The sequence below is a fragment of the Psammomys obesus genome, unplaced genomic scaffold (assembly GCF_907164565.1).
Source record: "Psammomys obesus unplaced genomic scaffold, mPsaObe1.curated_primary_1811, whole genome shotgun sequence".
Taxonomy (NCBI): domain Eukaryota; kingdom Metazoa; phylum Chordata; class Mammalia; order Rodentia; family Muridae; genus Psammomys; species Psammomys obesus.
Window position 1 is genome coordinate 31,153,101 of NW_026585504.1, and position 25,750 is coordinate 31,178,850.

Here is a 25,750-nt window from a genome sequence, read left to right on the forward strand (position 1 = left end):
GAGATGGCTCAGTGGTTAAGGACAATTGCTGTTCTAGCAAAGGACCAGCGTTCAATTCCTGACACCCACATAACAATCGAAAACTTCAGTTCCCGGGGATGTGACACCCTTGTCTGGCCTCCCTGGGTACCAGGCAAACATGTGGTATATATTATAATGCATGCAGGTGAAACACTCATATCCATGAAATGAAATAATTTTTTTTTTTTTTTTTTTTAAAGAAAAGCTTTGGGGAACTAAGAAAGCAAGGATTTAATGACCAAGAGCTCAGAAAACTTGCAGGAAAAAAAAAAGTTGTATGTGTGTAGATAGCCTGTTTACAGATTTCCCCCCAAAAAAATTGACAGTGGGCTCCCATCGGGCTGCAGTGAACCACGGGAAATGCTTCCAGAAATTCCTTTTAGGGGCAGTGAGATGGTTCAGTGGTTAAAGGTGCTTGCAGCCAAGCCTGACAGCTTCAGTTTGATCTCTGGAACTTACATGTAAGAAAGAACCGATGCCCGCAAATTGTCCTTTAACATCTACACATGTGCCGTGGCACAAATGTAAAAAAAATATTCCTTTGGTTGAAGATGGCAGATGACATAGATAGCCTGCCTGTCTGCCTGCTTGTCCGCCCACCTTCCCATTCTCCCCCCTCCCTCCCTCCCTGCATAGACAGACTACATTAAATGTTCTGAATAGGTACTGCAGCTCAGCTAAACACGTTATCTTTGGGGGGCAGTAATGAAAGCGAGTCACCGTAGTGAGTGGCGGTATACTGGAAGTATACAGCCTGTGGGATCCTTGACTGGTTTTTTTTTTCCCCTTGGGAAGGCATTACGTATGCCTCTGAGGAGTTAGAGTTGAAGTCACAGTTTTCGTGGGTTGCAGAAAGCTAGAACTATTATCAACAAATTAATGCAAAACAAATTAACACAGAGGACAGTTTTAATTACAATTTTTCATTGATTTTTTTTTTTTTTAACTGTGCATTTCAAATACAGACTCTTGGGTGAGTTTTGTTCACTGTACCGTGGTTGTTCTATTTTTATTTATTTATTTATTTTTGTGCTGTTGTTGCCGAGCAGGTGCGGACATTCTATACGAAGGTGTTGAATGAGGAGGAGAGGAAACGCCTGTGTGAGAACATCGCAGGCCATCTGAAAGATGCTCAGCTTTTCATTCAGAAGAAAGCGGTGAGTCTGTCTTTGGTAGCTGGAGGGTGACACCTGCTGGCCCATGGAGGTAGTGCGGCTGTGTGGAAGAACCGTTGGCAAGGAAAAGCAGTTTCTCATTTACCTGAGCTAGATGACTTTTTAGACAGCGCAGCAATTCGCGGTCAAACTCCGATTATCTTGTCTCCATGTTTTGCCTGGTGTGATTCATGCGCTCATTCTTACCTGTTTTCCAGAGTGTGGGAATGTAGTTGAGTTTAGAGTGGATTCTTTCATGTGCTGTTTAATTCAGCTGTGGTCAGTTCTGCACTCAACAGTGTATGATCACCAGGTGTGGCTCTGCTTTAGTCTGCCTTAAGCTTTTCGGATGAGAAGAAGTGTTGCTGCCAGTTCTGCGGTCTGAAGTCTGCGCCAGGGCTCAGTGTCACAAATCTGCGACTGTTCTTCAGACAGAGTAGAAGCTTGCCTCTTTTCTATTGGGAGAACTGAGATGTTCTCCAAAGCAGGCTGCATCAGGGTGCTGGGATGTGTCTGCTGGCTTCTCGATGAGCTTCTTGAAGCCCTCTCTCTGCTTTCTAGTTTTTTGGCTTGTCCCAGGAGTACATTCGTTAGAAGCCTAGTAGTCTGTCTGTCTCCTTGTGTTAATTGCTGCTTCTCAGATCACTATCTGGAATGTTCCAGAGCCCAGGTCAAGAACCAGCAAAGAGCCTGGTGGATGCTCTGGGGGATGGGCATCTTGGTCCTAATGAGAGTGGGCAGTGCAGCCTGTCCGTGGTGGAACGGGGCTGTCTCCCTTGTCTGTCTTCTCTCACATAAGCTGAAACTCTTCAGGCTCTCCATTTGTTCCTGGTGCCCCAGGTCCTTTCAGCGTTTGCTGAGGCTCACCTCCTGGCTGGATACTTCTTCATGGAGTTGCCTGGCAGATGCCAGTTGCGCATCCTTCTAAACCTAAGGCTGTCCCTTCATGCAGATTCCCGGCTTGTTAAGTTCCCACCGGGAGGTCAGCTGTTAACTGGCAGCTAGTGCAAGGCATTCAGGTGTGTTTCTCATACTATCCTACGAGATTGGTTGTGTGCTTTCTCCCTCGACAACAAGAAGTTTTTGAATTCTCTGGTGGTGGTTAGTTGTCCTACAGTTGAATTCACTGTCTCGTGGTTCACAGTTTGGCAATTCGCTAGAATGGCCCACAGAACTCAGGAAGATCCCTTACCTAGGATTATCTGTTCATCATAAAGAATATTTCAGGCACTCATCAAGTGGAGGAGATGGTAAGGGCTAGCAGGTTTCATGCCATCTGCTGTACCCCCCTTGCAACATCTCCAAGCACTCACTCACCTGCCCAGAGGCTCCATGGTCCCTGTCATACAAGGGCTTTCATGGAGTTCTTCTTACATAGGTGTAGCTGATGAGCTCATCATCAGGCCCTCTGCCCTCTCTGGAGTCTCAGGAGTGGAATTGGAAGCCCTAACCTTCAAATCATATGCTCACTTTTTTTTTTTTTTTTTTTTTTTGGTCTGGCAAACCAGCTCCATCCTGATGCTCACCAGGCTTTCCACAAACCCAAGACACTAAATTCCAAGATCCATGTGCCAGGAACGTAGCGTAAAGACCAGATGTTGTGTTTCTAGGCTACCACAGAAGCGTAACTATCTTGCTCATTAGAAGCTCACTGAAGCTTAGGCAGGTGAAGTGACTCCTCTGAGGCAGCTCAGCCCATAAACTGAAGATTTTACATGGACCCCAGGGCTTCCTCCAGAACCTGATATGCTGTGTGGCACTCCTTGCTGATGGCTTACTTGTCCTTCCTCCCCTCTGAGTAAGCACAGTGGGGCTCAGTGTAGGGCTGAGAGATGCTGATGTGTGTCTTCCTTTGGCCCCAGGTCAAGAATTTCACTGACGTCCATCCTGACTACGGGGCCCGCATCCAGAATCTTCTGGACAAATACAATGCTGAGAAGCCTAAGGTAAGCCCCGAGTGGTGTGGCCGGGAGAGGAGCCCGAGCTGGGCTCGGTCAGATACAGTTAGGTTTCCACTGACATTGTCATCTCAGTTCAGCAGCTGTTCCACATTCTCTTTGAGCTATCAAGAATGCAGCCGCACAACACATATGCTTCATTTTAGCTCCACGGCATGAAAGCATTCACAGTGAATGAATTTCAGGGTAGCGTTAAGAGATTCCCCAGGTGCCTGTGGGTCAGCTAACTTGCTGGTTTTGTCTTCTCTTCCTTTGACACAGAATGCAATTCACACCTACGTGCAGGCTGGCTCTCACTTTGCTTCAAAGGAAAAAGCTAACCTGTGAGGCAGAGCAGAAGGCTCCCCTGTCATCACACCATGGATTTTCCCCTGCCGAAGCACAGATTCACGCTGATGTCTTTCAAATGATGATCCCGGCTCCTGGAGTGAATGATAGCAATGCTTTTGATGCTCTTTCCCAAGGGGGGGAAATTAAAGGTTAGGGCTTAGCAATCATTTAACAGAAACATGAATCTACACAGGACTTCTGTTTGGATTATTCATTTAAAATGACTACCTTTCAAATGATTACAAGAAAGGTTTCCTAGCCAGAAACATGATTTGATTAGATAAGATAAATTCTTGGTGCTATTAGTGTATTCTCATGTACTTCATGGCCTGATATGTATACAGTACACACACACACACAAATGAAGAGAAGACAAAGTTGGCCCACTCAGATTTTTTTTTTAAATTTTCTAAGGTCCTTATAAACAAAAACAAAGACACTGATAAACCAGTGTCTTCCAAGAGTAACTCTAGCACTGTTGAAACTTAATGTTTATTCCTGTGCAATTAATCAGATCCTAACAGTGGTTTCACATAGGTTGATTTGTACTTGCTTACATTTTTACAATAAAATGATTTACACGGAAGGATTGTGTTTGATATCTTTCAACTCTTTGTACACTATGGAATGTGCTGCTAGATAGCACTTGCTTTGTCTGTCCTAACAATGTAAGTGCCAGGTGCCAGGAGACACTGTGCTGTTTGTCTTTGAATGACCTTCTGGCACACTGAGAAAAAAGTCAATGACTTTGAAAATCCTGTGTGTGTGTGTGTGTGTGTGTGTTTGTGTGTGTGTAGCCTTGGCTGTCCTGGACTCACTTTGTAGACCAGGCTGGCCTCGAACTTACAAAATCCTGCCTACCTCTGTCTTCCTGAGTGTTGGGATTATAGGCATCTCTCTTTCACTCTCTCTCTTCAATTTTTTCTTTCTTTCTTTTTTTGTTTGTTTTTTTGAGACAGGGTTTCTCTGTGTAGCCCTGGACTTGCTTTGTATACCAGGCTGGCCTTGAACTCACAGAGACTCACCTGCCAATGCCTCTCAATGCTGGGATTAAAGGCATGGGCCCCCATGCCTAGCTGAAAATTCTTGTATTTCTTACCAATTAGCTTAATTTTCAGGAGTTTTAAAAATAAGCCCCAGGGCCTAGAGAGAGTGCTCAGAAGTTAAGAACATGCACTGTTCTTGCAGAGGATCAGTTTTGATTCCCAGAGCCCATGTTGGGCGGCTCACAATGGCCTGTAGCTTCAGAGGCCCCTGGGGTGGATATAAACTGCCTCTTTCACCACCAGTTCCTTTAGCCTGTATATGAGCAGCTTCAAAACTGGTCTGTGCGTAGACACAGCAAGTACAGCCGTTTATACCCAATGCTGAGTCGTGTTGGAGCAGGGACTTGCTATATTGTCTGTCTAGTAAGTCTATAAGATAAACTCTAAACATGAATACTATGTGCCAATAGGGGAGGAGGTTATTTGTATGTGGGTTATACAGATAAGGAGTTTACTGTTCTGCCTTATATTTTATTTTTAAAAATAAGTTGGTTGTTAACAATAATGCGTTCTTTGTCTAACAGCGATTTTCAACCTGTGGGTCATGACCATAGGAAAATACGTATTTCTGATAGTCTTTAAGAACTGAGACACCACTCAGTTGCAAAATCACAGTTATGAAGTAGCAACAAAAATACATTAATGGTTGGGGCTTCCTAAGACCATCAGTATTGGGTGTTTTCCAAAGGTTATAACCCATAGGTAGAGAACTTTGAAGTATCTTCAGTTTTTCTGTGGAAACCTCTGTGACTTTCAAAGACAGAGAGAAGATGAGGTTTCCTCCCCTTATTAGGTTTTATTTCCTGTCTCGTTATGTTCATTTGGGCCATTGAGATTACGCCCTAAGAGTTGCAGAGTTAGACACCTAGGGAGGACGAGAGTGAGAGGCAGTGTAAATCAGTGCCTCAACACACGATCCGTTTTGGCCTTGTCCTGGCCAGTGTATGGTCCAGTGGGGACAGGTAAGCTAGTTAGTGCAGCCAAGTCACATAACTCTTAACTCTCCTGAGACCTATAGTAATTGAAGGTCAGGAATGCAATCTCGGTGGCAGCAGTGCGTTTCAAGCCTCCATGCCCACTGGTATTTCTCTGGCTAAGGTTAAAGGCATGGGGTGAGGAGCATTTGCTACGTGGAGGGCATGTGCCTGTGTGGACGTGAAGAAATGGGCTGAACGGTACTCCACTCACAGACCCTCCTGCCCCCAAATTCCACATCACTGGAATCTCCCATCCATTGAACCAGCCACTTTTTCACTGTTTGTCACCGTCTTCACACCTGTCTTCCCTTTCATTCTGCAACATGTTTTTTTTTTAAGTATGGAGGTAGCCATGTTTCCATATGTACAAGTGTGTGTGTGTGTGTGTGTGTGTGTGTGTGTGTGCGTGCATGTGCTGTGGTGCACATGTGGAGGTCAGAGGACAGCATTCAGGAGTTGGTCCTCTCCATCACATGGGACCCAGCGATTGAATTGGTTTTTCAGGCTTGTGGCAAGTGCCTTTCCCCACAAAGTCATAGTTCATGAAATGATCAAAGGGCAAGAGAGAAGAAAGGAAGTTGGTGAAAAACCCTTTGAACTATGAACTGTGAACTGTGCTCTGGGGCTATATCTTTACATGGGACTCCTGCTTTGAACAGTGTGGTGGTCTGAGTGCTGGAACCCCCAAACATATATCCTGCAACTGCAATTGTGACCTTATTTGGCAGAGTCTTTGCAGACATCTTTAGGTTAACGATTGAAAGGTGGGCGCCCCCTGATGGTCCAGGTGGGAACTGCAGGCGATACTGAAGAGCCCAAAGGGGAAATGGTGCAGGCTCTGCCGCCTCTGGCCAAGGTACACAGCCAGTCTGCAGGGATGGTGGCCCTGTCCCTAGAACCGATGGAGTCAATGTGGCTGTGGAGGTGCCCCGACGTTTGACTTCTAGCCCCGGCATTGTCAGGATGCGCTGCGCGCTGCTCTTATTTCAAGCCTGCAACTTTGACAGTTTGTCATGGGGCGGCCACAGCACGGCTGCTTCGATGGTTTCGTAAAACATCTCACAGGCAGCAGAGGGCTTGTTTTGGTCGCTGGGTTGTTTGGCGAGCTGCCTGGTGTTGGTGGAGAAGCATCTCTTAGCCATGTGTCACTCACTCTGGCCTGTTCTGTCCACGTCAGGCCCCTACTTTCCCTCTTCCCCTTCTTGGTTCTGCCACAAGTTGTACAAAGTCTGAAAGCTCTCCCTCCGTAAGCCTGTGACACCCTTGGATAATCTCTTCTTTCAGTTGATTTGGGGCTTTGTTTCAGTTAGTTCTTAACTCCAGGGCACAGGCTCCAAATTTAAAGTGTTGGAAAAACCAAAAGCCAGAACCAAGAAAAAGCACGAATAATAGCTGACCGCCTCACACCCAAGAGGCAGGAGAAGTTGACCGACTGCTCGTCCCAACATGCAGCTTCAGTGAGGCTTCAGGAAATTAATGCCAAAAAGGCCCGAAAAACTAGGGTTCAGATCTGTTGGGTTTTATTTAAAGAAGGTTTTTTTTTTTTTTGGGGGGGGTCAGTTTTCTAAATAAAACACTTCCTCTTAAGAAATAAAATAAAACCTTACAAGAAGCAAAGTACAACACAAATACCATGAACCTCAAACAAAAATGCATTTGTTGGGGTTGGAGAAATGGCTCGGCAGTTAAGAGCACTGGTTGTTCTGGCAGAGAACCCGAGTTCTATTCTTAGTACCCACAAGGTAGCTCACAAGCATTCATAATTAGTTCCAGGGGATCCGATGCCTTCTGGCCTCTATGAGCACCAAGCATGCACTTGGAATATACATGTAGGCAAGACACTCATACACATTAAATAACAAAAATCTTTTTAAAAGTCTTCGTTGGTCACACTATCCCATGATCCCCATTTGGTAGTAGAAACGTTTGTAATATCTAAAGGTAGTGGGCAGAATTGTCCATATATTTATTAGATTTTGGAGGGCTCTTTAAAAAATATCTCCATTTCCAGCTTCTAGAAAATGAGCCTTGAGAGGCTCCCAGATTGACACACACACACATTTGAACATGTTAAATATTTTATTCACATTGTTTATAAACTATATCCACCTGGAAAACACATGAATCCAAAAATAGATTATTTTACAGTAATTCACATTTTTTTTCCTCAAAAACAAGTTACTTTTGAGGTTAAACTCTAAACACGGAGGTCTTCAGCCTGCGTTGCTTTTCAGTGCCTCGTCCCTTGACCCCCAGCTCTGGGGAAGTTAGGGCTCAGGGCTCCCCTCCATGCTGCAGGTCATTAACGCCTTGCATGCCAATGGCAGACGAGGAAATGTCAGTGCAGACTTTAACCCGTGAACATTTACTGATGTAAATTTAATGTTGTCATTTTTGTCAAGAGTATATGCTGCAGAGCTGGAGTACTCATCAGGCAAGAAAAGAGAAGAGACTGATGATGTATTCGGCTGTCCTGGGTTTGTTAGGACATTTCTCCGCTCTGTAAGGTTTAACGTCTTAGCCCGAAAGAATCAATGAATTCTGATTGGATCGCGTTGACAGTTCGAATCATAGAAACAGCAGTGATTTGGAAATGAATGCACATGTCTGTTGACTAGATCGCTGCAGATCTGACCCTAGCCATCAGGGGAGGAGAAGGGGCCAGTGATCTCAGCAGCAATTCCCCATGTGACTAATTACAAGTCTGTGAGCTCAGAAGGATTGGATCAAGTGACTGTGGCTAAGTGGTCAAAAACGATGGTCTTGCTAAGAAACTTATTATTAACTTAGGCTGCATCCAATTAGGTCCCAGCTTAGTGGTTTAGCTTTATTATTATTATTATTATTAAAAAATTCTTTTATAGAATGTGACTGTAATAATTTCAAATTTAAAGTAAGCAACTCTTGCACCTCACCCTCTCCCAAAACCTAATCACAGGCGAGCTGACACAGTTGACCACTTAGAACCTCTGGAATGGAAGGATCATGTGTCCTTAAATGGTGCGATGGGCCCCCCCCCCCTTTTTTTAAACAGCACCGATAACACGGCCTACTTTGGCTCCGAACACTTCATTCGGGAAACAACGTCTCACCACACTGCCACAAAAGACCATCCCTTCCTCCCCCTTGGGATCAAGACGATTGCTTAAGGGTTTCTGTCATCACCCCAATAGACAACAACTGAATCCAAGTGTAAGCTGAGGCGTGCAGAAATTTTATCAGTGTGTTTGCAGGTTTTGAAGAGGAGAAAAGGGAGAAGGGGCAGGAGGAGGAGGAGGAGGAGGAGGAGGAGGAGGAGGAGGAGAAGAAGAAGAAGAAGGAGAAGAAGAAGAAGAAGAAGAAGAAGAAGAAGAAGAAGAAGAAGAATAAGACGACTTTCAAATGTCTGGTTTGATCTGGTTGTTTGAAACAACAGAAATCCATCAAATGAGCCTCGTGTCCGGCATAGATCATAGTTTATCTTCCTGCCACCCGTGTGCGTTTTTTCCAAACTTGTACACTAACCTCCGGTCAACTCGCTCCAAAATGCCCGTTTTATAGTAATATCTGCGAAAGCAAGCAGAAGAGAGAAACCCAGGGGAGGTTTGCACCACAAGAAAACAACAGCGCGCAAACACCCCCCGGCTCCTCTCGGGTGTCAAGGCTGGTCTTCACTTACCCTGCTATTTCCACACCCGTTATCAGCTTACACTTAAACCCTTCCCAGACGCGTTAGAGACTGAAGCTCAGTACAGTCACTCCAGCATGTGTTTGTGTGCATGCGTGCTGGACGGCTTGGGTACAGGGCGATCCCCCCTCCCCCACGGGAATGCTGCCAAGGCCGAAAAGGATGGTGGGTCACTTTACAAGCCATAATCCCACCTGAAACTAAGAAGAGGTTTAGCCTATGACCCTTTCATATGAAGTGGGGAAAGAGAAGCCGTGAAAACAGTGTAATTTGCCCGGGCGGGCTATTTTATGTAACCTGTCTTTGCAGGCTCGTGCTATCTAACGCTGTTCACATACCTCAGGGCTCTGCTCAACTTTTCATATGTCATCCTGTCGTTCTTCTTCCGTTGTCCCCACATCTTTGCCAGGGCTTCTGATTTAACCACTCGGAAAATGCCCTGCTCCCTGTCTTCCCATTCCAGGATGCCACAGTTTTCTTCAGGAGACAGAAGCAAATCTCTGACAAATTCCCACAGGTGAGAGCTTTGGAGGCCTTTGGAAGGAAGCAAATAAAATTAGCTTCCACTTAAACTGTCTTTTTTTTTTTTTTCTTTGAGCGGTTGTGTCTCCTAGTAACATCCATCAGAAGGGATACCCATGAAGTCTCACCAACATGACCACCCAATCATGAGCTGCACAAAGAAGACACCAACAAACATGCCACACTGAACATGGGAAAGCCCACAAGTCCTCAATCCCATACAAAGAACTACGGGCAACTGAGGAATGCTGGGAGTAGAAAAGGTGACCTGCCCCAGGGAACAGCACTCCAACTGGCTGTTCAGTGCCAAACAGTCAACCCTGAAGACATACATATATGTAACATTTTTTGGACGGAACAGGTTATAGTTAGGAATAAATGTGCATGCATGTATCAATGTAATAATTATTAGTGAAAAAAAAAGAGACCATGAATTTGAAGGAGAAGGGGGAGGAGTATATGGGAAGGTTTGGAGGGAGGAAAGGCAAGGGAGAGATGATGTAATTATAATCTTAGAAAATTAAAAACAATTATGAGTGATGTTAAAATAAAAGACAGCAGGGAGGGAGGGAGGGGAGGACAGACAGACAGACATTAACCTGTGAGAACTGTTGCTGGGCTGGAGCTCTCTCTTGGCGTGTTCTGCTCGGAGCCTTACCAAGCTGGGAAATGTTTGTTTTCTGATAAACTATTAGCAAACCCCCATGTAGAGCCAGATTTACCCAAAGAGCACTATGGCTCCTCATGGTCGCCCTCCTCTCTGATGGGCAGGAGGGTTGCATTAAGATCTGGACCGACAGCTCTCCTGCAGTTTCATTTATCACAAGGAGCTGGCGTTTCCCTTGTGCCTTTAAGGGCACGGATAAGACTGATGTGGGCTATGACTGCCTGGGTTTGGGTCTGGAATTTACCTCTTCCTGGCTCTGGAAATGCAGTCTCTTTAGATGCCATCGGTGTCAAAGGGATGATGTGGTACCCGTGTCATGCTGTGGGCTTGGGGACTTAAAGGTCTATCTCATGCTAAGTGGCTGGATGCAGGCCTAGCTTGGGATGGTTGCCTCCCACATAAGGGCACTGGAACTTGACTCTACCCCGGGCAGATCTTGTGCTGGGAATGGCTTCTGGTCTGCCCAGTTCCCTACATTGCCTTCATTCTCTTCCCCTGAGTACTTCAATGACAAGGCCACTGACCAGGAAAAAGAAAACCCTCCTTCAGTAACGGAACCCAGTCATAACATCTCTTTAATTCTTAAAATGCTACTTCCAAGTGAAAAATAATGATTTTTGATCGCATGTGTGAATGCAATCGTTGATTTCTCCACTACCTCCCTGGGGAAGTGCCTGGTCCCCCTCAAACGCCTTAATCTCAAAGGTGAAGAAAGAAATTTCAAAAATGAAGAAAAAAAAACAGCGTCTCTGCTCTTACTTGTTCGGCTGTGACAGTCTTGACTCTTGATGCCATTTGTTTTCAAGCAACTGGAGTCAGCATCTGAAACAGAAGGACCCATGGCAGTGGAGGAGGCTCAAACGGCACCCCAAAGAGCAGGAGTTAACTTCCTTCTAGAAGATGGAAGGATGGATGTGCTCCCTGGGGCCTGCTGTGAGTGAGCACCGGGCTCCTGCTGGAATACAAGAGAGAACGCACAGGCACAGTCCCTGCCCCTGTGACCAGGTGCACCCCAAGTGAACCGGACAGATCGCCTGTTGCTTCAAGTGTGATCAGTGCCTGACGTTCTGCAGGTAAGGAAATGCCTGCTTTATGAGGGATGATCTCACGAGAGGAGAGAGTTTCATTATGAACTAGTGGGAGGAAGAAGGGGAGGAAAGAGAAGGAAAAGAGAGAGAGGAGGAAGATGGAGGGGGAAGAAGAAAGAGGGGCAGGAGGGAGAGAAAGAGGAGAAGGAGGAGGGTTTTAGTGGAGGGAGGAGTGTGCACAAAGCTCCTTCCGTGACAGCATATCTAGGGAGCTAGCATGCCCTGTGGCTGGGGAGGGTTGGGGGGTGCTACTGCGCCCATGTAGGTTGCAGACAGTGGCAGGCCTTGTTTTTGGAGGCTGAGCGATGGTTTGGAATTTTATATTAAGGTGACATCAGAGATCCCTCCCCAGCCCCACTGCTGCCGTCTTTTGAGGCAGACTCTTTGGTAGCTCAGGGCAGAGCTGAACTCGCTGTAGTTTAGGACGACCCTGAACTCCTGACCTTCCTGCCTCCACCTCTTGGATGGGTGCTAGGAATACAGGCATGTCTTGCCATTTCCAATTTATGCCGTGCTGGGGATGGAACCCAAGGCTTCATGCAAGCCACACAAGCTACTCAACTGAGCCACATCCCTAGCTCAAAGACCCACATTTCAAGAAGACCCCGCTTGTGATTGTTGTGGGGAGCAAACTGAAGGGGACACAATAAAAACAAAGAGATTAGAATTCATGAAGGAAGTGAGATGCTAACTCAAGTCTTGGATTGGATTACATATTACTGTGCTTTAATGGATAACCTGAGCTCCCCACACACGCGTTGTCTCAAAGTGTTTGAAGTTTTAAAGATCCAGATCCAGACCTGTCTCTGCCTCACCTTAAATCTCTGTCTACACTCCCAGCTCTGTCCCTTTGCTTCACTCACACGGGCTCTTTCTCACGCTGCAGGCACGGTCCACCTTGGGGCTTTGACATTTGCTCTTTGCTCTTTCCCTGACTATCTGGGTATGCACATCCTCATCTCAGTTTAGGCTCAAATTCACCTTCCAGGGGTGGCCTTCTCCAACTATGGAAATCGTAATCACACAAACATGCCTCTGGGACCCCTCATTTCCTTCCCTTTCTTCGTTGCCTTTAAGCGCCTACAATGACACATTTATTTGTGTGGCTTGTGGATTGTGTCCACTAGAGGGCAGGATTTGTCTTTGCCTGAGCATTCCCTCAGCACCTAGCGTAGTGCCAGGCATACAGCAGGTGTTAAATAAGTGTTATTCTCAGCCACTACACTAATCACATTGACTGTATAGACTAGGATGTGTACTAATGGGACAAAGGAATACATATATCCTCTCTGGAGGAAACGGTGTCCTGTGTACACTGTTGCCTGGGTCCTGTGTCACTTCCCAGGCGTTCCCCCATGTCACCTCGATGAAGGCTATCACATAAAGTGGACCCCACCTTGCCCTCTGACCTTATCTCTTTCTGCTCGCCAGCTTCCTCTCATCTCTGATGGGGGAGCACAGAGCAGGAAGCTCATGCAGGAGACGTGAGGTTAGTTGGTTTCAGAGGTTTCCTCTGCCCCTGGATTTTCATACCCACATCCACCTAGCTGACTCTCACTCCTACAGAACCTCTTCAGAAGCCTTCTCCTGAGCCCCCTCCCTGAGGGCTAAGAGCACCCACGTGTCTCTTGAACCACAGCATGTTTCTTCTTCCTTTAAAACCGAACCTTTTCTCTACTAAAGCTCATACTTAGGAAGTCTTTGCTAAGTGCTGAGAGCTTGCTAGAGGCCTCATGTGCAGCATCTTGGTCCTGTAACACCCCTGGGTGATGTTAATAAATGATTGCCATTTTATTGAGGAGGAGTTTGAAGCCCAGAGAGTTTAAGAATTTTGTCCAGGTGTGACGGTGGGACTGACTCCAGCGCCCCCATCCTAGAGCTAACACTCATGACCAGGATGCCATCATGTTCTTCCCAGGGGGCATTTGGCAGGCACTGGGCGAGCACTTAGCTCCTGTGGGCTGAACAGTCATCCCTGCCTCTTTTCTGCCGTGTGTCTGCCCCATCTCTAGACTTCTCCATCGTGTCACTGAATCTTTGAGGGGGGAAAAAAAGCCCCTGGAGCCCTAACAGTAGAGAAAGGCAAGCTGCTGGCCATGCGCAGATATGAAGCCTTCACTGGGCTGTAAGGAGATCCAGGGAGAGGGCACGCTGTTTGTTTCTGCGGCCCCCATGCTTGGCATGGAGGGTATTTGGTGCAATTGGGGAGCACAGAGCACAAAGATCACGCGGGAGACGCACAGGCTACTCTGTTCTAACTGCTCCAGGTCACGTGGCTTTGAAGGCTCTTTTTTTTTTTTTTTTTTTTTTTTTTTAAATCTAGTGATTGAGGCAGAGGCTGAGGCAGAGGAGGTGGAGTTGTTACTTACTGCCACGCTCAAGGCAGGTGCCTGATTAAAGCCTTCACCAGGACGAGCTGTTGCTCTACTACTGCAGTATCCTGAGGGAACGCTGTTTCTCTGCAAACACCAGCCTCACAACATCTGTATCCATGCAGCTGGAGTGCCTGGTGTGGCATGTCTGTGAGGTTTGGGCAGCCCTGGTAGGCCTTGAAACTGGAAACTTAAGACACAGCCAGCTAAGGGGCTTATTATCATTTGATGACTGAAATCATAGTCAGATGTCCTTTAGAAGCTAGGAGGGAGGCCTGGAGAAAGCGTTTCAAAATCCGGCTAATTGCAGCCCATGACACTATTAATCCATCCAGAAAGCCTCGCCCTACACTAGCACACCACGGAGATACTGAAGGGTTCAAGAGAAGTTCCTAGCCTTGAACTCAAGACCATAAGCTATGTTCTTTGTTATGGTGTGGCCTCTACTGACGTTTCTGCAGTGAAGGGGGTGGGGACAAGTGGGGAGAGAAGAGGAAAAGTGACCAAGGGCTGGAGTGCTTTGCTTTGGTCAGTTTTGATGGCTTTGGGGCTTGCTGGATTTTGGGTAAGTACTAAGTTGAAGATCTCTGCTGTGGGTCATTGACTAAGAGCTACACAAGTTCTGGGAGCCTCGGATCTCCACTGAGTAGGCCGAAGAGCAGATTGGAGGGCCTGGGAACAGCTATGCATGTGTGTACATATGCATTCAGAGGACAAGTTGGAATCAGTCCCAGGCTTGTGTTTACTCTCAAGTTGCTGCACCCCAGGTTTCTTCAGATGCAAATGGAGATGGGGGAGAACACGTGAGTTCATATATCTAGGATTCCTGACACTATACCTGGCACAGTGTTAGGCGCTTAAAAAACATAATGATAGCTAGCAATTTTTATCAGCACTGCCAGGATGCCACCCTGTCTGCCTTGGCCACGCTGTGGTCTTTAGCTGGTGTATCAGCATTGAAAGGCAGCCTCTGATTTCCTATTTCAGGACATCTGGGACCACGGAACATTGCCTGGGTCATAGACTCTGTGGCCATGTGGTCTGTGCTTTCTAGGACAGGCTTACTGTATATAAGCTATCAAATCATCGACTTCCTACCTCTCTACATGCCCATCAAGTTCCACACTGAAGTGTCTGCTTGGGGAAGCATGCTCCTAAGGACTGCAGAAAAACCAGAGCCAGGCCTCAGGAGGGTCTGGAGAAGGCAGGGGTGTCCTGGTCACGGAACTGGGGTTGGGATGGGAAGATCTGTGGGGCTGCTGTTTGGGTGGTCTCAGCATCCAAAGGCTTTAAGGCTAGGCTCAGTCTTAGGAGCTGTACCTCTTTGAGTTGGGGCAGATGAATCAGAACCTCGAGCAGCAGCTATTGATGGATGGGTTATCTCTGTGAATTCTAAATACCTTTACCCAAAGCCTTTCCTCCACCACCCTCACTTCGAGAAGCTTTTTTCCATTTCTTCTCCTTCACTGGTTTGGGCCATCAGCGTCACCAGCCTTGGTAGTAGGATATCAGCTAGACTCCTGTCTGACCCAGACACAGCAGCCTAAGAGATTTTCAAATCTGACTGTGACCTTTACCATTTCTGTGATGACAGCCCATCAGTGGTTTCCCAGCTTGCTCAGTGTGAAACACAAACTCCACTACTCATAGATCTGCCCTTGTCCAGCATCCCGTCCTGTGGATACTGCTGGTTCTCCACTGATAATGTCCAGGAGAACTTGCTCTGGTGGGGAATGCCAGCGATCCAATATGGTGGCTACTGGCCAGCTGTGACTACGCTTTTAGAACATGACTAGGGTTCCCGAGGATCTAGATTTTAACATTATTTAATTTTAAGTAATGGCTCAGATAGCTAGTGGCCGTTGCTTTGGAAAACTCAATGACACACCTTTCAGCTCTTTTTCAAGAACCACATGGGCTCTGCACTTGTCATTGTCCTCTGGAACCCTTTCTTCCTTCTCTCTGGTAAGACCAGTGAGGGTCCCTGGGGCTGGGTGGAGGGGACTCATTTTAAAACTGAAGTTGCCTATTCTTGTGCTAATGACCCCAATCTAACAAACAAACAAACAAACAAAAAACAACTTTCATTAATCAGAAGTCCCCAAGAACCTAAATCCTCAGTTGATTAAGATTTTAGGAAGAGGGGGAAAAATCCGAGCCAACAAGATGGCTCCAAAGGTAGGGTGTTGGCTGTGCAAGCCCCATGATCTAAGTTTGATCCCTGCAACCCCCGGTGGAAGGAGAGAAACTGCCTCCCAAAAGTTAACTTCTGACCTTAAAATTTGCACTGTGGCTTGTGTGCACGCGCACACACACACACACACACACACACACACGCATGACTTAAACCTCCAAATAATTGTATAACTGATCCTTGGAGAGGATGAGTCCCTTTGGATTCATCTTTCAGAGGGGCCATGGAAAACTCCATGTGGTCTGCCTGCCCTTTGAAGATGGGTGAGCGAGAGTCTGTGGGGAAAGGACCGTATCCAGGACCACCTCTCATTTTAGCCTTTGGGCCAGGGTCTTTGCATGAGACTTAATAGTGAATATATATATATATATATCTCAACTATCAATAGCTGAAGCTTCCATTATATATATATATATATATATATATATATATATATATATATATATATCTGATAGTTGATGGCTGAGGATAGGGAGAGTTACTTTACAGGGTGGCTGGCTGTGGCCACTTGTAGTTGCCTATATTCCCATGGATGGCGCTATACCCCTGCACATGTATTGGTAGCACTAATTGGAATCATGTATTATTTATTTAAATAAAAAGAAAAGGCGTGAAGGTAGGAGGGGAACATGTTGGGAAGAGCAGGAAGATCAAAATGCATCACACACATGCATGGAGTTCCCAAAGGGGTGGGGGTCGGGGGAAACTGTTTTAAAAACAGAGGCTCCAAAGTTCCCTTTCCCTTCTTCCATCTGCCGAAATGAAATGGGACTAGTCACTGGGATCATGGGCCATTTGAGACCCCCTCATGTGCAATCTTCTAATTATCAACTTGTCCTACCAAGCAGGCTCAAATTACTGTGAAATACCAGCAGCCCTAAGGCCTCTAATGCCTGGCTGGAAGTCATTAGCATCACAGCTAATGGGTCCTGGCTTTGCAGTATCCATACTGCAAGCACCTGCAAGGTCCTCTTACCAGGCACAAATGCCATTGCTTCTAAAACTCACCACAACCCAGAAGGATCCTGATATTTTATAGACAGAGAAGTGAAGTCTTGGAGAGGAAAAGGACTCCACGGACATGAGTTTTTGTCCCACAGGCCCCTTTTCCCCCATCATATTCTTTTAACCCATTCCTCTCTACTCTTTACCCAAGGCTTGGCTTGTTTTGGTTCATCAACCTTCTAGCGTGGTTGTTAAACCAGGATCAAATCCAAGTGGCTAACAACAGTCTGGGCACATCTTTGGGCAGTTTGAGTATCATACTTACAGTCTTTGATGGTGGTCTTGGTCTCTTCAGCATCATTGAAAAAGGAGTAACCTGGGAAAAAAGGGAAAGAGAGATTCACAGACTATTCTGTGCAACCCTGGGGTCTCCAGACCAGGAGCGGAGGCTGTGGAGGAAGGGAAGTGAATCCCTGTGAGGGGTGTTATTTTTCAGAGGGAAACAAATACTCTCTGGCTCTTAGAAAGCCACTCCGAAGCCAAACACAGCAGTAGCATACTTTTTCAAAGGTCACCTAAGAAGAACAGCTGATGCTAATGATTCCAGAAGGCTTCATGGATCTGCTGACTGAAGCTCTAGGGAAATGAATCTTGCCTAGAATCTGGGAAATATGGGCTCTGAACTGAGCTAGACTGCTGTTGTCTGCATGGCTTTTCCAGTCACTGGCTTTCTGAGCTTGTTGGTCAGTCTCGGAGGAATCTGAGGTTAAATGCCCACTCAACTTTCTTCTGGCTCTGGGCCTATAACTTCTGACATGGAACTGTAATTCTTGGAGATTAGAATGCCTTTGATGTGACAGCCAAAGGGAAGAGAGGCGTAAGAAGCTCAAAGGGGCACATAGTTCCACTTGCATGTTCAGTTCATAGGAAGACCATGTTGGTCCCTTTCTCTGTAGAATGGTGAGCTGGGCTGGAGTTTAAGATCATGTTTCCAGGAAGCAGGACAGTTCATCAGACACATATTTCCTAACTTGGTGTCCAACATGGAGTCTACTTTCTCTTTACTAATACAATTGGAACACTCTGGCCAAAGGGCCAAGTAGAAGAGGCTAGGGGACCCACAAGAGATATTTCTTGTCCTACACTGTAGAAGCCATTCCGTGACCCCAGACTTTCCTGGTGAGTGGTGCCTCTGTGCTTCTCGACCTTTAAATCTTACTGCAGTATCTACTGATCCAGATGAACCTCTGGGCTCTGGAGGTCTGTCTAGTGCCTCCTCTGGTTGAAGCTTCTTCCTTGTCCTGTGTCCTGTCCTTGTAGATCCCTAGACTAGGGGGTACGCAACGCACAAGCCAGATAGTTACCTAGAATATGACCTTTGTTCAAATGGAGAAACCTCGGAATGAAAGACAGTTCTAACGGTGATTATTCAGAATGAGGGGTGAGTTCCATGTTTCCTGCTGGAGTGTAAACTCTGGTCACGATACACATGTACACAGACTTGCCTGAGGAAACTCAAGAATGGAGTAGGTTGGTTGAGGAATACTTTTCAGATCCAGAGAATGGCTTAAAGTCCCACTGTTGGAGTTGGCATGGCACCCAGGGACTCCTTACTGGTCACGTTTAAGCCGGGCACAATGGCACACACCTTTAATACCAGCAGAGGCAGGCAGATCTCTGTGAGTTTGAGGCTGCCTGGTCTAAGAGTGAGACCGTGTCTCAAAACTACCAAAGGAAAAAAAAGGGTGAGATTTTATTTAATATTTAGTGTGTGTGTGTGTGTTTGTATGTGGGTGTGAGTATGTGTGTATGACTGTGTATATATGCATATGAGTGTGAGAGTGTGTGTGTGTATGTGTGTGAGTGTGTCTGTGTGTTTGTGTGTCTGTCTGTGGAGATGAGAAGAGGGCTTTGGATCCCTTGGAGCTGGAGTTACAGGAGACTGCGAGCCACCAAGTAGATGCTGAGAATCAAACTCAGGTCCTCCAAAAGAGCAGCATGCACTTTTCACTGCTGAGCCATCTCGCTAGCCTTGACAATCAGCTTTTAGCTTACTCATTTTTTTTTACAGATCCCTGAGTCAATGGCGAAGATACAATAAGTTATCAGGAAAAGGAGGAGACCATTGTTGAAGCCTCAGCCCAGGAGCTGCTTGGGAGCCTGAGACAAACTTGGCTAATAGGGCATTTGGCCAAGGTAGCAACGCAATAAGGCAACCTCAACCTCTGCCAGAGGGAATATGTCCCTCTCCATGGTCCTGGTATTTTTGAGCAAGATTGTCCTCTTGTGAGATTTTTAAAGACAGAATCTCACCATGTTATCTTGCTGGCCTGAAACTCTCTGTAGAGATCAGGCTGGCCCCGAACTTACAGAAACCTGTCTGTCTCTTAAGTGTTGGGATTAAAGCTGTGTACAGCCACACCTGGGTCTTGGGAAGTTTTTGAATGGAGTTCCAGGCTCCTTCTCCCAGGGTGACTGGGACATACTCAGACTTGTCCCCATTCAGGGAGTACACACCCTAAGCATCGGCTTCTGCTTTTAGCTCAGGCCCACCACCCTCTGCCTTCTTGTCCTTAGTTCTTCATGAGGAGCAAATGGAGGCAGTTGACTCCAGACCCCCAGAGCTGATTCTTCTTTGCACACAGTACCCCTGTCAAGCAGGGACCAGCAGATGGCTTGGTTCTCCGGTGTCATGGAGCTGCCTGCTTTCTGTGTCTCCTGAAGTAGCCTCTCCAAGAGAATCTGACATTTACAAAAGATTCCTTAAAATTAAGCACAGACCCGTCTGCTTTGGGTTTCTGTTTTTGTTGCTTCTTGGTTATAATAATGCTAGAAACAGCTGCCACTGAGAGGACTTACACGCGGTGCCAGGTAATCATTCACCACATCCTTTGAAGAGGCTCTGGAGGGGTCATCTGTCCTCCCAGAAGACCGACAAAGCCACTGTGTATTTAGAGATAAGGGGCACTTCTTGCAGAACCCGATGGCTTCCATTGTATCTGCGCCAGGGCGTATCAGTAACAGTGGGTCCTTCTGATTTCCAAGCTTTCGCTTTGCCCTGACTGCCTGTGAAGCAGGCCTGTGTGCTAGCTGGACAGAGTGAAGTGCGCAGCCTCCCAGGACACCTGGGACCGGGATCAGCAAGCAGTTTGCTGCTTTGAAAAAGCGCGCATGCTCATCGTGTGCTACTGGCGCCACCTTCTGGCCATTGGATCTTTGACCGAAGAAAGGAATGTGCTAAGAAGGGCAATTCTTTGGACTCCTCTGGAAATATGAAGGGAAAAGGTTTATGTCGTTGTCTTTCTTTCTGCTTAGTCAGGGATGAAGAAGAAAGCTCCTTTTGCTCACTTTTCGTGGTTTAATGACTTTGAACACCCCCTTTTGAGGCTTTCAGCATGGTTTTGGACTTCCTTAGGTATGTTTTGTGTTTTACTTTTCTTAAAAAAAAAAAAAAAAAAAAAAAAAAACCTACCCAACTTGCTTTCTTGGCTCTTGCTTTCCTTTTGATGAAACTCTCAACACTGGGGCAGTAGACTTTCTGTTACTGAGAGGTTTTGACTGAGCACTGATACCATTTGGTTATGAGAGTCAGGGGAAGGGAAGCACCTTTCAGGCTTCTGGTGCAGTCCTGGGCCCTCCTCCCGAGGCTTGCCGACACTGACCTTGGGAGCGAATGTTCTGAAGGATGAAGTACAGGTACTCCCCACAGATGCCGGCTGCCTCGATGAACTCCTCCTGCGTCATGCTGCACAGCTGCAGGCCGCTGATGTTGAAGCGACAGAAGGAGATGCAGTTGGCGTCAAGCTTGTACTGATCACAGCAGAACTGGAGCCATTCCCAGACATGGCGCTTGGTCCAGTATTCAGGGTGTACTGATGTCCAGTAGGAGTCACAGGCTGCAGCAGAGCACAGAGAAGTAAGGAATGACAGTCTTTAAGCCCCCCCCCCCAAAGAATTACAGTTACGTTAGCACCCTCATCCCTTATCCAGAGGGCAGAAAGGGCTCTAGGTCTGGCAAGCACTTGCAAGGGTCCAGGTCACTTTCTCTCCAGAGACCATCAGGGAGGTGGGGTTCTATAGATGGTTGTTGGGGTCAGAGAGAGAATGAGGCAGGTGGGAAATTGCTAGATCTCATTCTGGTGCTTAATAGGAGGTACCCAATAGAGAGAGAAAGCAAAAAGATTCTTCAGGCAACATGATATCAAGAACAAGAACTCAGGAGCTGTGACGGCCTCAGTTCAAATCCTGATCTGGCTGCTCGCCTTCTGGGTAAGGCGCACAGGTTTTTAGGCCTCTGATTCCACAGCTGTAAACACGAGACTATGTTTGACCTACAGGGTTGTTACAGAGTTTGGAGTTAATGTAACGAGACCAGTGCCTAGGAAATCACCAATGAATTTAATAGTTGTAAGACGCCTTCTGTGTGCCAGACTCTATCGGAAACTGGTTTGAGTCTCTGCACATTAATGGAAAGATGTCCATGCTCACTTACTCATTTGTGTATAGCCTCTGATGATCTTTTACAAGGGTCTTGGGCTAGTCAGATACCGCCTATAGTATGGCAGACCTTAGACCACCATAACAGATGTCTATGGAGGAAGGAAATCATGGAGGAGGAGTGAGCTGTACTGATGTTCTGATGTTCTTGTGCTCCTGGTGGTGGTTTAAGATTTATTCAGATTTCCTGTGGTCAGATTTCCTGCTCCTTCAAAGGAGCCATAGACATACTCATAGAGTTGTAGGTGCCTTCCTGGCTTGGAGGCAGAGATGTATGCAATAGCACCCTGTCCAGGTGTTCAACAGCGTTGTCTGAATATTTCAAGCAGAAACAGAATATCAGACATAAGAATAGACAAGGGGAGGTACCAGGCACTGGGTCAGATTCTTTGATGATTGCATACAGCCACCTGTGTAGCTGAGGCAAACACTTCAGCAACTCTGATGTAAATAATTCTTGTAATAGTACCTATCCATCTACTCACCCATCCGTCCACTCCCCACCCATCTGTCTATCGATCTCCCATCCACCCACCACCTGCTGTCCATCCATCCAATAAATGAGAACTTCATTTTCCCTCTTCATGAAATGGAGAGCGCTGTAGCACTTAGATTGTGGAGTCGTTCTACCAATCAAAGGAGCTCACATCTGTTTTAATGCTGTTGCTGATGTCATCAGTGCCCACCTACTCTGGGTGACGCCACAGACTGCATGGTAAGAAGTCATGGCGGAGGGGCACGTTTCGCCTTTGTCTCCTGACAGATGAGAAACGAGGCTCAGAGGACAATTATTTCCCTTAGATCCCACTGTCAATGGCCGAGTTGGGGTGTGTCCTGCAGTCTGAACGCCTTGCTCTTCTCATCCCACTGGGTTCATTTTTGGAGGGTTGGCACAGAAAAGAGATGGCACGTGAGGAGAGAGATAGGAAGAGAGCTAGAGAGAACGAAGGGAAAGTCAGCAGATCATGGCTGAGGTCACTGGCTCAGGCTGTGTGGATAACAGAAAGCAGCATCCTTCACTGACACTGTTGCTATTGATATCTCCTGTCTCTAAATTCTCACCCTTGCTGCTGCTCTTGAACCTAGCTAGGAGACAGCTCTTCCCTGCTGGGGGCTACCTCTTTTTCATTATCTTTGAGGTACCAAGTCCCGACTGGCATTGTTTGGTTTCTCAGATTTTCCCAGTGATCCTATCTCATAGGTGCGCCAGAGCTATTTCATAAAGATAGAAACTGTTTGCCTCTAAAACTCAGAATCCTTCCAGATATCTGTTTTCCCACTGGTGATCCTCTTGCTAAGCCCAAATCTTAGAGATGTTTTATTTTAAAAAATTTAACCAGTTATTATTTTTACATTGAGCCTCACACATGGGGCACGTGTGCATGCATACACACACACACACACACACACACACACAAACGTCACAGGGGTCTAACAAGTGACCTATTTTTATCACCAGCCCCGTAACCAGAATTTTTGCGTTCATGAACATGAAAGAGCCTGTATTTTGCCAGGCTGGTGAGTGTTGGTGTCAGAGCCTCTGCCCAGTAGTTGAAAACGTAGGGGGAATGGTTTGAGCCAACTACCCTTTCCTTGGTCCCTGACTGGCTGGCTGGGGCTGGCTGCTCAGGCTTCTGGCTGGTTCAGGAGAACAGGGTCTTTTGAGAAAACAGAGCCTTCCTGAGTTCTCTCTGTGCCTTTTCATCTACTGATTTCTGGCTTGAGTAAACCTAAGAGGCCTTTAGACGTTCTTGGTATTCTGATGAGAGATGTTTATGATCCTTGACATTCTTTGGCTGCTGGTTCTTCACTGGGGCCTGACCGAGATGGCTATCAGTGCGCTGCTGTGGAGCGCACAGCACGTTTCTCTCCTTGGAAAGGTTTTGCCGAGTCTCTGTTCCCTTCCCCTCTCCATTTTTCTACTGCATGGTTATTTTGTTTGGCACCTGAAGGGAAGGCTACGTTGTTTCTGGAAGCCAAGAGAGCCTTAATGGTCTAGAGAAGTGGCAGGTGGAAGGCCTGTCCTGACCCCAGGAAGGTGTTGCTGGCCTGGCGCCCCGCTCTTGGCTCCCTGGTGGAACTCACTTACAGAGCAGGCTTTGTAGGGACCTGAGGCCCAGCCACATGGTGGGCAGCTTTGCCCCGTCAGCAAAAAGCCCTTCCCACAGTCTCCAGAGCTAAGAGGAAGTGGCTGTTCTCCATGAAATGGAGGCAGGGCTAGGGGTGCCAGCAGCCACAGAGACATTTTGGTGGTGGATCATTTCCACTTCTCAGGGAGGCTTCAGTAGCACCAACGAGGAAGGCCGGAATTCTGCCCCAGGGCCTCTATTACCTTATTACCTGCCCCTATGTCACTCCCTACCCTCCCTGCTCGCTGCCTGAAGCTGTGTTTTTTTTTTTTTTTTTTTGGTCCCATTCTTCTGACTCTGGAGTGGTTCCTGCTCTCCCTGAATCACCGCAGCTCACTCACTCACTCAAAGAATCTTCCCCTGAGGTGCCCTTCTCAGGCAGGATTCACAGTACCTCCCTCCCCAGATCTTGAGCTCCCTTCACTCTGAAGTAGGAGTGCTAAGAGCTCCTCCCCCCTCCCCCACCTCCTTAGCCCACAGGTCCTCAGTGTCACCAGATCACCAGTGATTATGATCTTTACCTTCAGGTAAGGAAACAGGTTCTGGGAGGTTACATGGCTCCCTCTCCAGGGTCACAGTGGCCGTTAGTAAGGTAGTTAGCCACTATGTGGACATCTTGCTTCATGACACATTTCCTGGTATTGGAGCACCAAGTTGGGTGCACACAAAAATAAGATTTGGATGAAGGCAGGTGGATGAGTATCCATCACACAATTATAAGTCAGTAAGTCATTCTGAGAATGATAGTCAATCATCTATCTATCTATCTATCTATCTATCTATCTATCTATCTATCTATCTACACTTCTGAAAAAAATCAGACGATGGAGAGGAGCTGATGTCAGTGCCTCCACTCTGAGGAAATGACATGAAGAAGATCTTTCCAGGACTTGGAAAAAATGAACATATGGCAAATAAAAGAAGGGATTGTTTATCTATTAGCTTACTGGGTCACACCGTCTGGAAAGGCACAGCGTTTTCTTTGATGTGTCTCTCATTTACAAAGCACACTGAACTTTTGGGGAGAAGCTTGTTATGAGGCCCCTTTGCCTAGTCAAGGCGGGCCAACAACCTGTGTTGAGAAAGCTTGATGCAGAAGTCCAGAGGCCGCTATTAAGCAGAAGGCTTTGCCAGCTCCTTTGAAGTCTGAAGTGGGTCAGAGCACTTGAGGGCCAGCTGCCTTGGGAAGAAAAGCTGAGGAGTTAGAGAGAGTTGTCATTGACCCTGGGTGAGTTCTCTCAAATGAAGCTATCAAGTTGGATGTATTTAAATTTATTGGGACGTTAGCTTTTAAAGCTGGGCCGATGTCCTCCAGGGTTTCAGGGCAGAGAGGTGACACCCATAGTGAAGTTGCCTCAGGTCGGGGCATGGGGATTAGAACGTTCATACCGTTGTGGACAGTAGCTGCCCAACTCTAATAGCAGGTCTATGTTTGTTCTCAGGGTGAGGAACAACCAGAACAAAAAGCAAATTCAGGGCTGGGAGGGGAAGACAGACAGTGTGCTTTAGAGGAGGCCAGATTTGGACAACCTAGGACCATAATTAGCATGATTTATTAGCATAGGGAGTTGGGAAAGTCTTTTGCCTATGGCAACACTGAAGAGTGGCGGTGAGTGAGCTGGGTGGTGAAGGGCACCACGGTTTGCAGCTATGTCACAGAAAGCACGGCCTCCCGAGGGAAATCCTGTGGTGATAAGTGGCCTTCCAGGTTTCCTCTCAGACCTGGGCTGGCCCCAGCCTGTAGCCCCTCTCTCCTGTTCATCCTAGGGAGAGGCCAAGAGAGCCAGGCTCTGAGTGGCTGGGCTCTGAAGGCCTCAATGGGTAGACAGATCAGATGTAGCCAGTATCTGATCCTCTGGGACCAGACTTCCGCTATGGGGCTTACTTAGGCTTTTGGATGGTTTTGTGCTTATTCTCTGCTTTTGACTTAGAAATTCTTAGGCCTGTACCCACAGATGTGTGTTTGAATTTCTGTACCAAGCACATGAATCTTTTGTAGAAAAGCCCAGGTGTGACTTACATGCTTTCCTCCTTGATTTCAATACTTACGGTGGTTTTGCACTATTCTTTTAAAAAGCTTTTCTTGAAGTCAGATCTTATAATGGATAATCACAGCTATACTATTTCTTTTCTTTCTCCTTCCTTCCTTCCTTCCTTCCTTCCTTCCTTCCTTCCTTCCTTCC

At 46.8% G+C, this 25,750-nt stretch overlaps 2 protein-coding genes across 3 annotated transcripts in view; one reads left to right on the forward strand and one right to left on the reverse strand.

Annotated features, from left to right (window-relative positions):
• The window catches only part of Cat (catalase), a 32,900-nt gene extending 28,851 nt beyond the window's left edge, over positions 1-4,049 (forward strand). The window contains exons 11-13 of the mRNA XM_055599677.1: positions 1,071-1,178; positions 3,038-3,121; positions 3,395-4,049. Coding sequence (XP_055455652.1) covers positions 1,071-1,178; positions 3,038-3,121; positions 3,395-3,460 — 258 coding nt within the window. The 3' untranslated portion in view covers positions 3,461-4,049. The remainder of the gene's footprint in view (positions 1-1,070; positions 1,179-3,037; positions 3,122-3,394) is intronic.
• A 4,886-nt stretch (positions 4,050-8,935) lies between these two features.
• The window catches only part of Elf5 (E74 like ETS transcription factor 5), a 21,369-nt gene continuing 4,554 nt past the window's right edge, over positions 8,936-25,750 (reverse strand). Inside the window, exons 2-6 of one of the 2 annotated variants that reach the window (XM_055604217.1) lie at positions 20,604-20,837; positions 17,267-17,317; positions 11,102-11,164; positions 9,492-9,687; positions 8,936-9,032 (exon numbers count right to left, since the gene is read on the reverse strand). In XM_055604217.1, the coding sequence (XP_055460192.1) occupies positions 8,936-9,032; positions 9,492-9,687; positions 11,102-11,164; positions 17,267-17,317; positions 20,604-20,837 (641 nt within the window). The remainder of the gene's footprint in view (positions 9,033-9,491; positions 9,688-11,101; positions 11,165-17,266; positions 17,318-20,603; positions 20,838-25,750) is intronic. The other variant, XM_055604226.1, reaches the window with a different exon arrangement.